Genomic DNA, 15,846 nt, shown 5'->3' on the forward strand with positions numbered 1-15,846 from the left:
TATTCTTAGCGTACTACAAAGGGAGGATCGAGAGTGCGAGGCCTCGTACGCTGGGGGTATAAGGATTACGTGGGGCGTACGTGGAGTTAGTGTAATCCCTAATTTAGGGTGTTGTACCCTATATAAGAATCTTAAGTCTTTAGGGATGGCCTCTTTACTATTCTTCAAGCCCCCAAAACCCTGGAAATCGTCCCTTAGCCCCCTTTGATTGACATTTTAGTTATTGAGGAGAATTTGGTGTTGTTTTGCTCATTTTTAAAGAGATTGAAGAAGGAGGAAGGTTCATAGCTTGGTGGAGAACTTAGAGATCTAGAATCATTCATCACTTTGCAAGCTCCTAGAGGTATCAAGTTCAAATCTTTACTTGTTAATGCTTATATCTCTTCTAGTCTTGATTTTCATGCTTTTGGGTCCCTTTTTGGGTTGATTGATGAGTTAGATGTTTGAAGGACTTATTCTTTTTGGATCTAAGTTCATTGGGAGGCCCTTATACGTAAAGGTGCCAACTTTGTGGGGTATTGGGTCTAATTCTTGCATTAAGTCATATGTTAAGTCCTTTTAAAGCTAAAGAGCTTTATTTAGCCATGCATGAACGTAAAGTTGGTAACTTTGCGTGATTATCCAGCTCAAAGAAGTCAGATCTAAGTTTTGGGATCAATGTCTTAACAAATTAAGATGCAATTTGAGTTTGGGCTGAATGGAGGAGTACGCTGGGCGTACAAGCCCTTAAGCCAGTACGCTTAGCGTACAAGCTGAGTACGCCCCGCGTACTCAGCATGATGGGATTTCAGTGTTTGGGCTTCGGTTTGAGCCATCTTTTGGGCTTAGTTGTTTTGGGACCTGTTGGGCCATCAGGTTTTGGACTGATTTTTATTTGTGGAGGCTGACTATGGGATTTGGGCCTAATTTGGAAAATTAGGCCGTGATTTGGGCCATTGGATTGTTGGATTGGGCCTTGGCCTTGGGCCAAGTTATGGAGAGGGTAAAAAGGGTCTTTTACCCTAGTTCAGAATTTTAGTATGAGTTGGGATCCCAGTAACTATTTGGATTATGTTTTGTGATTATAGCGTGGGGATTTTAGCGGGTCAGCAACCAGAGAATTATCTGCAGGATTCAGCAGTCGAGGTAAGTCTCCTCACTGAGTATAGCGGGTCGAAAGCACCAATGTCGGCCCATGGTTTATATGTTATGATGCTAGATGTTTGCGTGACTCTTGCATGTGTTATGTGGCTGTATGCTTATCGCAAGGCCCGATGCCAGGTGGGGCCTGATTAGTATATTGTATGCTAGTTATCAGTATGTGTTTTTATGCTTATCGGGCGAGGCCTGATGTCGGTTGGGGCTCGATGACTGTATGGTATGATATGGTCATTGTGATTATTGCATGTGCTAGTAAGATTATATGATTATATGGTTATATGATTATGGGTGTATCGGGCGGGGCCTGGTGATTGACAGATCTGTAATCCGAGCAGGGCTCGATGTCGGGCGGGGCCTTAGGCCGAGTGGGACTCGAGACCGGGTGGGGGCCCAACATATGTATGATATGTGGTATCTTGGGGAACTCACTAAGCTTTGTGCTTACGATTTTCAGTTTAAGTTTCAGATATTCTGGTTTGAAGGGAAGTGTTTGGGTTGATTGCAGGGCACACACCATTCGGTTCCGCATTTTGTGATTTACTCTGATTTGAGATGATGTTTGATACACTTATTTTATTTGGAATGTATTGATGATGTTTTTGGAATACAATTTTTATTAAATTAAAAAGGAAAATTTTGGGTCATATATTTGGGACGTTACAAAATTTTATTAACAAACATTTGTATTTTTGGAAAGGAAACTTCATTAACGAGGGTTCCGGACCAACTTTTGTTCACTGTGTAATCCTCCTCTGCAGTCATGAGGCTATGTCTTAAGCTCTGGAGTAACTGTAGACGAACCTCTATGACCACAGGGGTTGAGTATTGACAGGATTTGAACATTGGTGAATATGTTATCTACCATAGATTATAGACTAAACTGCACAAATGGTCCCTGTGGTTTGTTCAAAATTTCCACTTTGGTCCAAAAAACTTTGGACTAGCACCAGAGGTCCAAAGTTTTCATTTTGTTGCTTGTTTGGTCCAATCTGTTTTGATTTTTTTCAAAATGACGGATTTGCCCCTGTTAATATGATTTTCTCTTTTTTCTTAATTGTTTTTCTGATTTTCAGATTTAAAAAAATAAAATTAAATCTCATCTCTCTCTCTCTCTCTCTCTCTCTCGTTAATGCCCATTCCTTCTTCATTACTTTCCCTTTACAAAAGCTCTTTAAGTTTCTTCCCCAAAAATTCATCAAGAACATCAAAATACAAGAATTTGCCATCAGAACTAGAACAACACCAGATCTCATTTCAAGCTTTTTCCAACAAAACCCAGATCTCATGTCAAGCTTCTTTTGGTGAACCTCCAAAGATACGGCTCCCGCTCATCCGTTCCTCAAAACCATTGATCTCCCACACTACACCACCAATTGCTTCACCTGAAACCATAAACCATGGAATCAGATTTCTTCCTTTGTCGGGTCCATCCGGGTCTCCCCAAAATCTATCAATTCGTTGATGGGTTTTGGGGGTGAATCTAAATGGGTTGCATCAGTTCAAAACATGTTGCCATCACTTCCCTGATTCTTACTGATGATGGTAAACTCACCAGGCCTTTTCCGGATCCTAATAAGAATCAAGATTATGGATTATGGGGGAAGATCAAATAGGATACAGAAGACGATGTGAAAAGCATTAAACACACACACAAACACCACAACAGATCTGAAAAGCATTAAACACACACACAAACACCACAATAGAGAAAAGGTTTTTCTGCCTTCACCTTCTTCGCCTTCGTTGAGTCACATTTGAGTGTATGAAATCTGCTAAGAGATCTAAAGAAGAAACGAGACGCTGCAAACCCTAGCAACTCGAAACCACCACCAACAAGGGAGCGACTGGTGAAGAAAGAACTGATAAAGAGAGACGAACTGAGTCGGGTTTGTTGTCGTGTTCATCGATGTAGGGTTTGTAACGGCGAAGTCGTCGTCAGAGCAAAGGAGATAAAGGATGACGACGACAGTGGTGGATTCTGGACGAGCGATTTCTGGCGGGCACAGTTGACACAATCGATGCACAGATCTTGAAGGTGGATTTCATAGATGAAGTTGGATTTGGGGCAAGAGCTTTATGGTGAATTTCCGATTGAGAAGATGCATCTTTTTCGTGAGCTTCTTTGATTGAGGTTCCTCCCGTTAATCTCTTTTCAACCAACGAGAGAGAGAGAGAGAGAGAGAGAGAGAGAGAGAGAGAGAGAGAGAGATTTAATTTTATTTTTTTATTTTTTTATTTTTTTATTTTTTTTAAATCTGAAAATCAGAAAACAATTAAGAAAAAAAGAAAATCATATTAACAGGGGCAAATCCGTCATTTTGAAAAAAATCAAAACAGATTGGACCAAACAAGCAACAAAATGAAAACTTTGGATCTCTGGTGTTAGTCCAAAGTTTTTTGGACCAAAGTGGCAATTTTGAACAAACCACATGGACCATTTGTGCAGTTTAGTCTAGATTATAAAGTGAAAATGAGGATGTTACATGTTAAAAGAATAATTTTTATCATGTTCTTATAAAGTGAATCCAAAAAATGGTATGAATTGAAACAACTACCATAATTTCATTTTTCTATTGTCGTATCTAAAATTTTAATGAAATTTGAAACTACTTTGCAAACCCCACCATATAACAATGACATGTTATGATAAAAATTACATATGAATATAAAAAGAGGAAAAAAATGAAATTTAATGCGTAAAGACATTGAACGATCTAAATGATTAAATCTATCCAATAATTGAACCCTAGATAGTCTATTAATTCAAAATGGATATGTAAAAATAAAAACTAAGAAAAGAATTCCGAGGACAACCATTAAGAACAAAAAATTATGTATTTATATTTGGTGGAACCTATCACTGGATGTTGGTCCACCATCTCTTGCTTGATGTTTCTATAGGATCATAAGGACAATTCGATTTCCAATTTTCTTTTTGATTAGCCTATGTTGGTGTGGTTCCTACGTTCTTCATAATTTTTGACTTCTGTTGATTGCCTTCTTTGTTCACAAAGTTGTTAAATACATTGGTGAAAATTTTTGGGCTTGAGAAATAGGAAAAAATGCTTTATACATGGTTGCTACTACATAAGACTGAATCTTTTGGGACCCCTTTAAATATGGGTCATAGGTGGTGGCCCGTGTTGCCTACTATCTCAAACATGGCCCTATACAAAACTTTTCTCGTTTAGACCCTTTTTATATGGACCATTTCAAGATTCAACTTTGTGAATTAAAATCCTAACATGAAGGAAATGAAGATGTAAAGTTAGTGGAGAACTAGCTACTTGCTTGCATGCTATGTGGAATGGGTAATAAAAGTGACGCGTAATCCTATTTGGCAACAAAACTCACACATAAGTTTCTTTTCAACACACCCCCATATTATGTAAATACGACCTCTAGTAGCCAACTCACGTCTCTTCACAATCTCTTTCCTTCTTCCCTCTCTCTCTCTCTATCTCTCTCTTCTTTTCCTTTCCTCACTTCTTCCCTACCATTTCCTAAGACTTGTAAGAAACTAGTGGAGGGGATAAATGGCTGATGTGGCCATCTTCAATGCATAAAAACCTCCTAGCCACTCCGTATAACCTTATATCTATGATTAACGGGCAACAATAGCCCTGTAGTTTCTTATTTTCAAGTTATACCATCATTGCTATAAACTTTCAACTAAACTCCCAAATGATAAGCTTAAGTCCTAATCCATCATAAATTTAAAAAATTAGTCCTTTAACTAGGTCAATGTTGTCAATGTGGGACTAACTCATTTGTTAGATGTTTTGCCTTTTAGGTTAAAGGTCTTAGGTTCTAATCCGGACGTTAGCGATTTCTATTAACTTGGCGATACCAAGTTCTAACAACTAACCAACCGTTAAAAAAAACAAAAAACTAGGTTAATGTTAGTTAAACCACGTTTGGTCAATTTGTCACTTCTAGTCCTCCTCACATTTTTCTATTTAGAATCTATGTAATTTCTCAAATTATAAATCGTTTTTATTTTCCTTAACAAGTATTTATTTAATAACATAAATCTCTATTTTAGTTATTCATTTCTTTATTCTTTTTTCAAATATATAATTTTTTACTAAAATAGCCAAAAGATTTTAAGCTCAAAATAAAGATGTTACAGATTTCAACACTTACCACTCTGATGGAAGCTTATCCTTGTTCTTTTGTACAACTCGGCTTCATAGATTGTGGTTTTATGATTACTCATTGATTTTGCATCATCACATACCAATCGGCCGAATTAGTAAAGAAAATGCTGAAAAAAATTTCTAGTGATATATATAGTCCATAATGTCCATTGCGATGGCAGATCGACTATATAGGGTTAATCTTTTATATAAAGACCATTGTTTCTTCCAATATATAGATTGACGGTTCTTTTTTCGAAATGATAGCAATCTAATTGCAAAAGATGTAATTTTGGCCTTTATTATAATGAGGTTTTCTTTTTTGGAACGTATTTAGCGTCAGAAACTAATGTATGATTTCTTTATGAGCTAACAAAATTTGTCTTACGTTACCTTCTCCAAGATGATGGTAATTGATGGATAATTTTGTTAATATTAACCATCACATATTACAATTAATGATTTTATATAATATATTAGACTTTCAATAATATTTATAGGCCCCTACGATTATTGGGCCATGAAGGATTGCCCTTGTTATATCCACATTAGGACGGGCTTGTGTTTATTGAACAAGAGATAAAGACTACACCAAAGGTCCGAAAAGTATTACAATTAGGAAAAAATGTATAAAACAAAATATTATATATTTATGAATACCAGATTTCAATTTAAATAGAATATAAAAAAATAACCCACAAAATTACTCCTCTAAAAGCGTCATCGTTTGGCTGAAGGGGTTGTTTGTCCGAGTAATCTAAGTGCTTCAATAAGAGTATCCTTAAACCTATTCACATCAACCCTTAAATTCTGTCTATCTAAATACATTTCCTTTCCAGCATTATACCCTTTAGCGAATACGGATCCTGGATCCGAAATAACCGGGTCATCACGTGGATATGAGTCAATAAGCGAACTCTCCTCCGGTCCAATCTTATAATCCAAGTAATGCAACCCCATACGGGATGCCGGCTCACCATAATAAACCGTCGATGGCCACTCCAACCCTAGTGGCACCACCTGCACCACCACCGCCCCCGCCGGCAAAAACATCAGGTTTGTTAACCCGGCGCCGTGAGCTCCGACGAGAACACTGCATGTGCTCACCAGCTTTGCAAATTTATCCAAGTTTGACATTTTTTTGTTACTCCTCACCACCACTACCTCAAACCCTAATTCTTCCATCATGTCCACCAGTTCATCTTCGTTGGTAAACGACCTTGTTTTCCGGCGAGACACAAGAAGCAACTTCGGTGTTGCAGAAGCCGTTTCGGAAACATTCATGCTCGTCAAACCATACGTTGCTCTGAGGAAAGTTCTGAATTCTAATATGGAGTTCCCTTTGGGAACTTCAGACGAATTTATGGCTAAAAAGTTATGGAACTTGAGACCAACCACAGCTCCGGGAAAGCAATGAATGCTCTTGTTCACCATTGGATTCAAGACATCGTATTGCGATAAGCTCGTGAAAATCCGTTTAAACTTCTCTACCAAATAAGGGTTGTAATCAACGAAAATGAACTGAACTCGTGATTTGAATAGTCGAGAAGTGATGAATAATGGGATTATGATTTCATTGAATTCATGAAATATGTTTCCAGCGAAGACACCGGATGAGAAGACAACGGCTGGAACTTTATGGTTGTATTCACAATATCTTGCCGGAGTTTGTAGTGGTTCACGGAGGAACTTGACCGGAGTTACATTTTTCAAGAGATCAGATTGGTGCCATGCATATGGACGCACTTGTACAATTTTTTCCTCCTCTTTAACCAAAAAATCGGTAGAATTAGTCGAATTGAATCGAGTAGACGTATAAATTTCCATGGTTTTGATATCTATCTTTACGTGATTAATTGCTACACAAACCAATGGGTGAAGTGTAGCATCACAAGCGAAGCCACTCGTGTCAAGATTTCGTAGATCATAATCTCCTGTGTTTCAACACAAACAAATATGTGATTCAATTTTATTAGTCATATAATTGCAATTATTGGTACGATTTTAGTTTAAGGAGCATTGTAAATGCATAGTTGTAACTAAAGAAAACGTAGTGCTATTTAATTAACACAAAAAAAACATCTGAAACAACCCTTTTAGTTATTGCACACACAAACACAACTAACCAACTATTTCCCATCTTTTTACCCATGAGTTTCTATTTACTAGATGCTTACACGATGTAATGTAAAAAGCAGTAGGTCACATAAATCCATTTATTTGCTGGCAAATATTTGTCTTTTAGAGTTTACTGTATTTAGTATCCAATTTTTATAGTTCTCGACTTCTTGTCGTATGCTATATATATATATATATATATATATATATATATATATATATATATATATATATATATATATATACCACATTTTTAAACATGGTGGTGGTGATCAGATGGTGGTGGTGGCAGATGGTGGTGGTGGCGGCGGTGGTTTGTGAGGTGTGTGAGTGAGTAAGAGGCACGAATGAGAACTAACCTACAAGGGATTTAAGAAATGGTTGATAGTCATCTTCAAGAACGCCAACTCCATCCATTAACGTAGCAGACAAATTTCCATTTCCTAAAAGATACACAAAACTTCAAACAGATCTCTTAGTATATATCTACAAGGAAATCTCATATACGAAATTTAGATAAAACTCAAAAACTAAAACATACCGAAGCAAAATTTGATGGGGTTGAATGCAGAAGATTGAGTGTAAAACAAGTAGATGAATGCAAGCAAACCGATTGTTTGAGTTGCACCACAAACCACCCTTCGATGCCCCTCCATTGTTTCAACAAAAGAAAGCTTATAGTCTCAAAAGAAGTGGTAGAAAGCAAGAAATCTAATGATCTTTCCTTCTATAAATCCAAGAATGTTATCCAATTCTCATCAATAATTTTTATTTATTGTCGCTTTCAAGTTTCAACTTTGCATATTATACATTTTCATTTGTGGGTCTCGTCTGATGGGAAATAAAGCTGTACAGTATTTTAATTGGAGAGAAGGATGGTATTTATCGACACATAACCTCATATATATTTGTTCTTGACGTCTTCTTTCTAAACATATTAGTAAAATTCTGTTTGGTGATATTTATAAGCATCTATATAGGTGTCAGGTTGCACTCATTTAAATCAAATAAGTTGGTTTAAGTTGCTACAGTATTTATTATTTTTTTAACGGATTAAACTAATAAATAATATAATTTGATCATAAATAAAATTGAGTTGGTTGAAACTCCTTATTTAAGGTATATCTAAGATGTTGTTTGATTTTTGTCTGCAGATCTTCTTGGTCTTTTCTGTCTGTGCCACACAGACCACGCGCAGACATCAGCCTTCGCAGACTGTTTGTTTTTTCGAAGACTGTTTGTTTTTTCGAAGACTACAGACCTAAAAAGGTCTGTGCGTCCTCTTCTTGGCGCAGATGTGGATCATAGTCTTCTAACCTCTTCAGACATCTTCTAACCTAAAAAAAACACATATATATCTTTGTTTTTTTTTGTTTTTTTTAACTTATATTTATTCAAACTTTATTAATGATAAACACATATATCTTTGTTTTGTTTTTTAACTTATATTTATTCCAACTTTATTAATGATAAACAAATATATCTTTGTTTTTTTTTAACTTATATTTATTCCAACTTTATTAATGATAAACAATTTGGAAAAAAAAGTTACAATACTTTAAGAAAAAATGTTCGATGACACAAACATGATCTTTTTGACAAATCTATAAATAAAGATTTATTATAATATCGGTCGTTGAAGCTGTTTATATAAATATGAAAAAAAAATCATAATATTGTCTTATATTTTTTGTGCCAAAATTTATAAAACATTATTTAATGCAGTATCATCAATTTCTTGGGAAAAATATTTATGGTACGTTTTTAATTGGTTTAATTGAAAAAGTAAAATGAAAAAATTCATTTTAAAATCGAAGTTTATTTCCATCCATTTTATGTATTAAATTTATTGATCCCTAATTACAACGTTTAGGTATAACTTTACGACCAAAATTATTGTTTTATCAAATATATACGTTAATCTGTACCATTTTATTTTTATTTTTTATACAATAATACATAAAAGTTGATCTAGATTTGTTAATTATTTATAATAAAGTCACTAAAATATTAAAAAACCACTTTGAAGTTAAAAAAAACCAGTTTATTTTAGTAGTCTGCAGATGTTAAAAAAACAAACAGTCTTCTTAATTCAGACTGCAGACGTTTGGTCCACCTCTTCTACTTTAGAGGTCTACAGATGTGGTCCGCAGACTGTAGACATTTTGCCCCAGAAAAAACAAACAGCACCTAAATGATTACATTCAAGGTTTATCCAAATTGTTACAAGAGCATAAATTGTTATATTAACAATAATAAATATTTTTTCGTTATATAACTTTTACAATTAAATATATTACATTAACTATATATAAAATAAACCGTCTAAACTTGGTCAACTTCATATGAGGCATTTTTTTTGGAAACGACAAATATATTAATAGAAAAAACCAAGACTAGCAAGAAACTAGCCCGCATGAGAGCAACAATACATAAATGAAAATTGAGAAAACAATTACAAGCATAAAAATGGAGAAATAATCCACTCCACCTATTTGATTCCCTTATTACCCCCCCCCCCCCCCCGTCCTTATGTTTCAACCGCACGAATACCAAAGACTTGATGTTATCCGACACCAGTGTTGGTGATGTAATGTGCTATTTAAACACCCTCTCATTTGTCACCTTCCAAACCATCCATAACATCCCATAGCAGATTAAGGTCGACATCTTCTTTCTCTTTGGGCAACTTCCCTAGGTAGAAGTAAATTTGAGCAATTCATCTACTGAATTGAATGCTATATTTTCAATTTCACACCACCTAAAAATCCATTTCCATGTAGTATTCGCAAAGTTGCATCTAGTCAAAATGTGATCAGCACACTCACTTTCCCCGTTACAATGTCCACAGGATAATGAGGCTACATTCACACCACGTTGACATAAGGCCAAAGAGGAGGGAATCCTGCCCATCTTAGCCCTCCATACGAATGTTAAAACTTTTAATGGGGATACCTTAAGCCACTCTATGAAATTAAAAGGAAAACTAGAATTGAAAGGTGTCATTTTAGCACACACTACACCATATGTGAAAGTGCCACTAGAGTCAAGCCCGCATCTCCAACTATCACAAGCAGTAAATGGGGTGAAGAACCCTATAACAGCCATGATGTTAGGCAACTCCTATGACAGACCAGCTCCAATTACATCACAAGGATTCTTTCAGCCACAAAACATTTTTTCCTTAAATCAAATATAATCCACGACATGGTCTTTTAATTTGCCTCCATTAACCTACTCATGTTGCGAAAAATAATTTTGGCATACCCGAGCTAATTGTCTTATGTATGATATCTTTGAAATGCAAACCATTAGTCTCTAGTTCTGATTTTACCCCTACGATATTCTTCCAAACCCCGGGAATTGCTTTTTTTGATAAGTAGTCTGCTAGTTTATCCCTCATATTATGAATAGATGTGATCAGTTGGACCTATAGCAATGTATTATCGATCTTGCTCCTCCACCACCATTTAACAACAAAGCCATATTAAGTAATTGCAGTGATCCCACACCTAGACCACCTTTCTTTTTAGGTGTTGTAACCTTATTCCATGAGACCCATTTAATCATCTATTTTTCTTCGCATCCCCCCCCCCCCCCTAAGAAAGCTTCTTCTAATCTTATCAAGAGAATTAATCACACCGCGGGGAGCTTTAAAAAAGGAGAGATATTAGGTGGGTAGATTACCCAATACCGATTGGATATGTGTGAGTCTCCCTCCGAACGATATTGTTTTGGCCTTCCATGTTGAAAGTTTTGATTTAAATCTATCCACAATAGGATCCCAGCTCTTTATAACGTTCATATTAGCTCCAACTGCACCCCTAGGTAATTGAATGGTAGAATTCCAGTCTCACATCCCAACAGATTAGCTCACTCGTTTGTTGCATTTTATGAAGCCCCGACTCCAAAAACTTTAGATTTGTGAAAGTTTACTTTTAAGCCTGAAGTTATGTGAAAACACCTTGGGATTCTAGCGAGAATTTTTAGATTAGGTCTAGACCACTCCCCCACAAAAATTGCATTGTAACATCTCATTTGTGGGTATCCTTTTTGATAAGTTAACCATTTAGATAAGGATGTGTATTTTTAATGCACTAGTTTTTTATTTATAATTCCTAGTCTATCGCATCTAAACCACACCGTACAGGCAATGAACCTGGTCGAGTATAGTATAGTTTTGATGAGCAAGGGTGTCGAACTCAATCGGAACAATTGTGAATTAATATTATACTTTTTTATTATAGGTTATACCAAACAAAAGAAAGCAATAAAAGAAGGGTTTTATTATTAAATCTCAAGTAATAACTAAATTAACTATATAAACTGACTGGAAACGAATCATGTAACACCCAAAAATTTCAAACCAATTTAAACTTTTAAAACATGTCAAGTTCATCAAAACATTACAACTTTGTTTTCAAAATATTATTTATCAGAGTATTCCCAGAAACATAAACATAATATGAGGACCTGTACGATCATGCCTTCGCCTTGCCGCGATCCCCTGATGTACCTGAAACAATAAACTGAAACTGTAAGCCCGAAAGCTTAGTGAGTTACCCCCAAAATACCGATACACATACAGTCCACATAATCATATCATAACAAACTGAACAGCATGCAATGGGTCCACAGCTTTACAAGCTGGATTACCCCTGGGCCCTCAGTACAAGTCTGGAATGACTACCAGGCCCTCAGCTCGTATCTGTAATACCATCGAGCCCTCAGCACGAGTCTGGAATGCCTTCTGGGCCCTCAGATCGTATCTGGAATGCTCCTAAGTCCTCAGTATGAGTCTGGAATGCCTACCGGGCCTTCAACTCATATCTGGAATACTCCCGAGTCCTCAGTATGAGTCTGGAATGCCTACCGGGCCCTCAGCTCATATCTGGAATACTCTCGGGTTTGTTGGTTACCGCACGGAGCAGTATCACCTCAACCCGTCCCACAGAACATATCAACATATAACATAACTACTGAGCATGCAAATATTCATATAACCACACAGGTAGTCCTACAGATCTACCTAACTGACATAACCACTAGCATGCAACGCTAACTCGTACTCGACATAACCACTACTAGGATAACATATCCAATGGGCCGGCCTTGGTGCCTTGGACCCCTTTGTATAGTGAGGATAACTCACCTGACGTTGCTGCAGTCCCGCAGATAAAACTCCAGCTGCTGGTTGACAGATTCCCAAACTGTCAACATCAAACAATACCCAATTAATAATTGGGTTCCAAGCCCAAGGTCCAACTCACACTACAAAAGCCCAAAAGTAAAATAATGGGCCAAAGCCCAACATATGGCCCAATTTTCCAAATTGGGCCCAGACCTCTACATGGTCTTTCCTTAAGGCCCATTCGATTATTCCAATCCAATTCCCATGGCCCATTATCACATAGTCATAAAGGCTCAATTATGGCCCAATTTTCCAAATTGGGCCCAAGTCCTCACATGGGTCTTATCCTAAAGCTCATCTACTTATTTTGGTCCATTAACTTATTCTTGGACAACCCATCAATAGTTCAATCACCAAATCCCACTAGGAAGGCCCAATTCAAGGCCCAAATGAGATTAGGGCTTTCACATGAAATGATGATTAGGGTTAAGTGTTTCTTACTTAACCCATTAAGGACTTAATCCATTAAGTCCATTATTGCCTTAAGCTAGTTTGCCAATGATTATTAATTATTATTTTAGGTTTAATAATTAATTCTCGTGTGTGTCTCAAACGATTCCTACAATTAGGGTTTTCCAAACCCTAATTAGGGTTTACCAACCCAATACTAGCCCATTAGTCCGTTGGTTGGGCTTTTAGGTCACTTTGGGCCTTATTGGGCCCTTAGGGTTCCATTGGGCCCACTAGGGTTTCTTTGGGCCCATTAGGGTTTCATTGGTCCCATATTGTCCAAACATCCCCCAAACGAGGTACAAACGCAAACAGAGCACACCGCCACCCGACACGGCGGCCGGTGGCGGCAGGAGGCGGCAACCACCACCTCACGGTGGTGGTTTGGAGTTTTTTCTATTATTATTCTGGTTACAATTACAATGCCGAAAACCAAAATAACGCACACACATTCACACACACCTAAATCCATAGCAAAACGCACACACAACCACCACCACGCGGCGGCTGGTGGTGGCAGAGCAACAAAGGCGACAGTTACCACCATGGTTGGCAGCCATGGTGGTCTTCCTTGGTTTCCGGCCAATCCAACACCATACACCACCTTGACTGGATCATCCTCGAGGATATGCACATACACGAGTCTGGACAGCAACACCAACACCCACCAAGTAACTCACGGCGGTGGCAGTGGCTGAGTTGGCGGCGGACGGAGCTGTAACGTCGCACCGACGGAACGACAAATGAGAATGGCGATTTGCGAACGACAGCAGCGGCTCTAGCGGCGCAGCGATGGATAGCAGCGGTGTTGAAGGCCACAGCCACCATGGCCGGCTGCCATGGTGGTTCTTCACAGCTTTACCCGACGGAAAACCCACGCACACGAACGGATGCTGCCACCATCTAGTTGCAATGATCCAGCAACGGCAACACAGCGGCGCTACGACCGACGATCTTGTCTTCACTGTGGTGGTCGCACCTCCACCGGAAAAATGACCACGATGGCAATCGCTCCTGGCTCGGCTGTTAATCTCCGTCGGTCTTCGTATCCCCGACCATAGAGGGTGTCGTCGGCGGTCTTGATTGGTCGGAACAGCATGGAAGGCGAACAGTGGCGGCTGGAGGGAGGTTGGAGAAGAAGGAGGGTGGCGGCTAAAGTTAGAATGGTTAGGGTTAAGGTTTACCGGTGATGCTTTGGGTTATATACCCGGCTTATGAAACCTTGCCCCATAATGACAAGTTTAGCCCCTCTCTTCCTCATTTCTTCCAAACTAAATCCATATTTTACACTTCTAACCCTGCCTTCTGAAACCCTTTACAAATCAAGTCCAAAATGTTACCAATCAGCCCCTCCTCTACAAAATCTTCTCATCTTAGGTCCCGAACTTACTCTTTAGTCCCTACTTCCATAAATCCTTACAAATTAAGTCCCCAAAATTATACTTTAATCCCTGGAGATTCAATTCTTGTCATTTGGCTTCCTGAAACCAACACCCCACTAATTATTATTACATTTTGGGCTCAAATAATATAAAATAATAATAATAATTACTTTCCAGGGTTCCTGATTTATTATTTAATTACTCTACTTAAAATGGCATGTTACAAATCACTTCAAGTATTTTGGTTTAGTTTGGGTTACTTCTTAAAATCATGGTTAACTTCATTAATAGTGCAACGAATCTATTAGTTGGTTACCAAATTCTAATGTGACTAGATATCTTGATCAGATTTCATAGTACTAATAATTAATGAACAACTAACACAATGATCATGTAATTAGTGAAGACATAATTAATTTAATATATTCGGATTATAAATGATACGATCTAGTGATTTCTCATCAATGGTCATGACAATCAATCGAAACATATCATGGATACCTAAGCTCTCTAACACAACCAAAGTCATAGATTAACATTACCTGACCCTAGGATTTGATCATTCTATAGTCCTAACAATTTAATGATCATAAACTAATTAAGATTCAAGTGAATGTAATTAGATTGGTCATCTTAACTACACATAACTCAGCAATAGACAATAAAAATCATAAATTTAACATGATATGTGATGATCAGTCAAACACAATTAATAACCAAACTAATAAAATCCAAAATCATTGAAATCAACACATAAAATCAAGTTTCATCTACTAGCTCCAAACGAAAGCAACATGTTTTAACACCCAAATTTAGAAAGTAAAAACAAAAGGAACACAATAGGAATACTAATCATGATCAGAAAAGCAAATTGAATGATTCCCTACATGAATCTGCTCTCGAATCCTTCAGATCTTTGCTCCATATCAGCTTAACGACCCTTCGGTCGCCTTCTGGACCCTCAAAACGGCAAATCTGAGGTTTATTTTCGTAGGAAACAAATTATGGTTGAAGATATCTCATTAGGGATAATCTTTTGTTCTATTTATGTGTTTCAGCATTGTCACAGGCTCACAGCGTGGAGAAAGGCTTGCCATGCCGTGGGAGATGGTTTATTCGCAACCACGAAATTTCCTAATGTCGCCACGTTGTGGGAATGGCTTTGCCACGTCGTGATAACTGGGAATCAGAATTTGGCATAAACACAAAAGTCGTCCAAAATTTTGTCTAGTTTTCGAAACGTTTTGAATCTCGTCAATCTAAGTTAGGAGTCATGAGATATGGTCAAAACACCGACAAGGGTCAAGCTGTCCAACAACATCTTTTTGCGTTTCTTAGATCCTTACTCTTCCTTTTTCATCCCATCTCTCATTTTAAATGTAATTGAACATTTCAAATCATATTAACATGTTTACTCAAATATATT

General features: G+C 37.4%; 1 protein-coding gene across 2 annotated transcripts; it reads right to left on the reverse strand.

Moving 5' to 3' along the window:
• Positions 1 to 5,755: 5,755 nt before the first annotated feature.
• Positions 5,756 to 8,222, reverse strand: LOC145136088 (alpha-1,3-arabinosyltransferase XAT2-like). Of its 2 annotated transcripts, none has more exons than XM_079070280.1 (3): positions 7,939 to 8,222; positions 7,757 to 7,840; positions 5,756 to 7,213 (listed from the first exon to the last, which is right to left on the reverse strand). In XM_079070280.1, the coding sequence occupies exons 1-3, from the start codon at positions 8,051 to 8,053 to the stop codon at positions 6,000 to 6,002; spliced, it is 1,413 nt and encodes a 470-aa protein (XP_078926406.1). In that variant the 5' UTR covers positions 8,054 to 8,222; the 3' UTR covers positions 5,756 to 5,999. The 2 variants fall into 2 exon arrangements, with proteins under 2 accessions (XP_078926406.1, XP_078926407.1); XM_079070281.1 differs by having other exon boundaries at positions 7,757 to 7,857; positions 7,939 to 8,090.
• Between the last annotated feature and the right edge of the window lie 7,624 nt (positions 8,223 to 15,846).

Source organism: Lactuca virosa, chromosome 9 (genome assembly GCF_052849685.1).
Source record: "Lactuca virosa cultivar CGN04683 chromosome 9, Lactuca_virosa_CGN04683_v6, whole genome shotgun sequence".
Lineage (NCBI taxonomy): Eukaryota > Viridiplantae > Streptophyta > Magnoliopsida > Asterales > Asteraceae > Lactuca > Lactuca virosa.

Excerpts from the sequence above, each read along its gene's own strand:
- LOC145136088 (XM_079070280.1), bottom strand. The coding sequence starts at position 8,053 with ATGGAGGGGCATCGAAGGGTGGTTTGTGGTGCAACTCAAACAATCGGT. Across the intron at positions 7,841-7,938 it reads CCCCATCAAATTTTGCTTCG|GAAATGGAAATTTGTCTGCT; the intron begins GTATGTTTTAGT and ends TGTATCTTTTAG. Across the intron at positions 7,214-7,756 it reads ATTTCTTAAATCCCTTGTAG|GAGATTATGATCTACGAAAT; the intron begins GTTAGTTCTCAT and ends GTTGAAACACAG.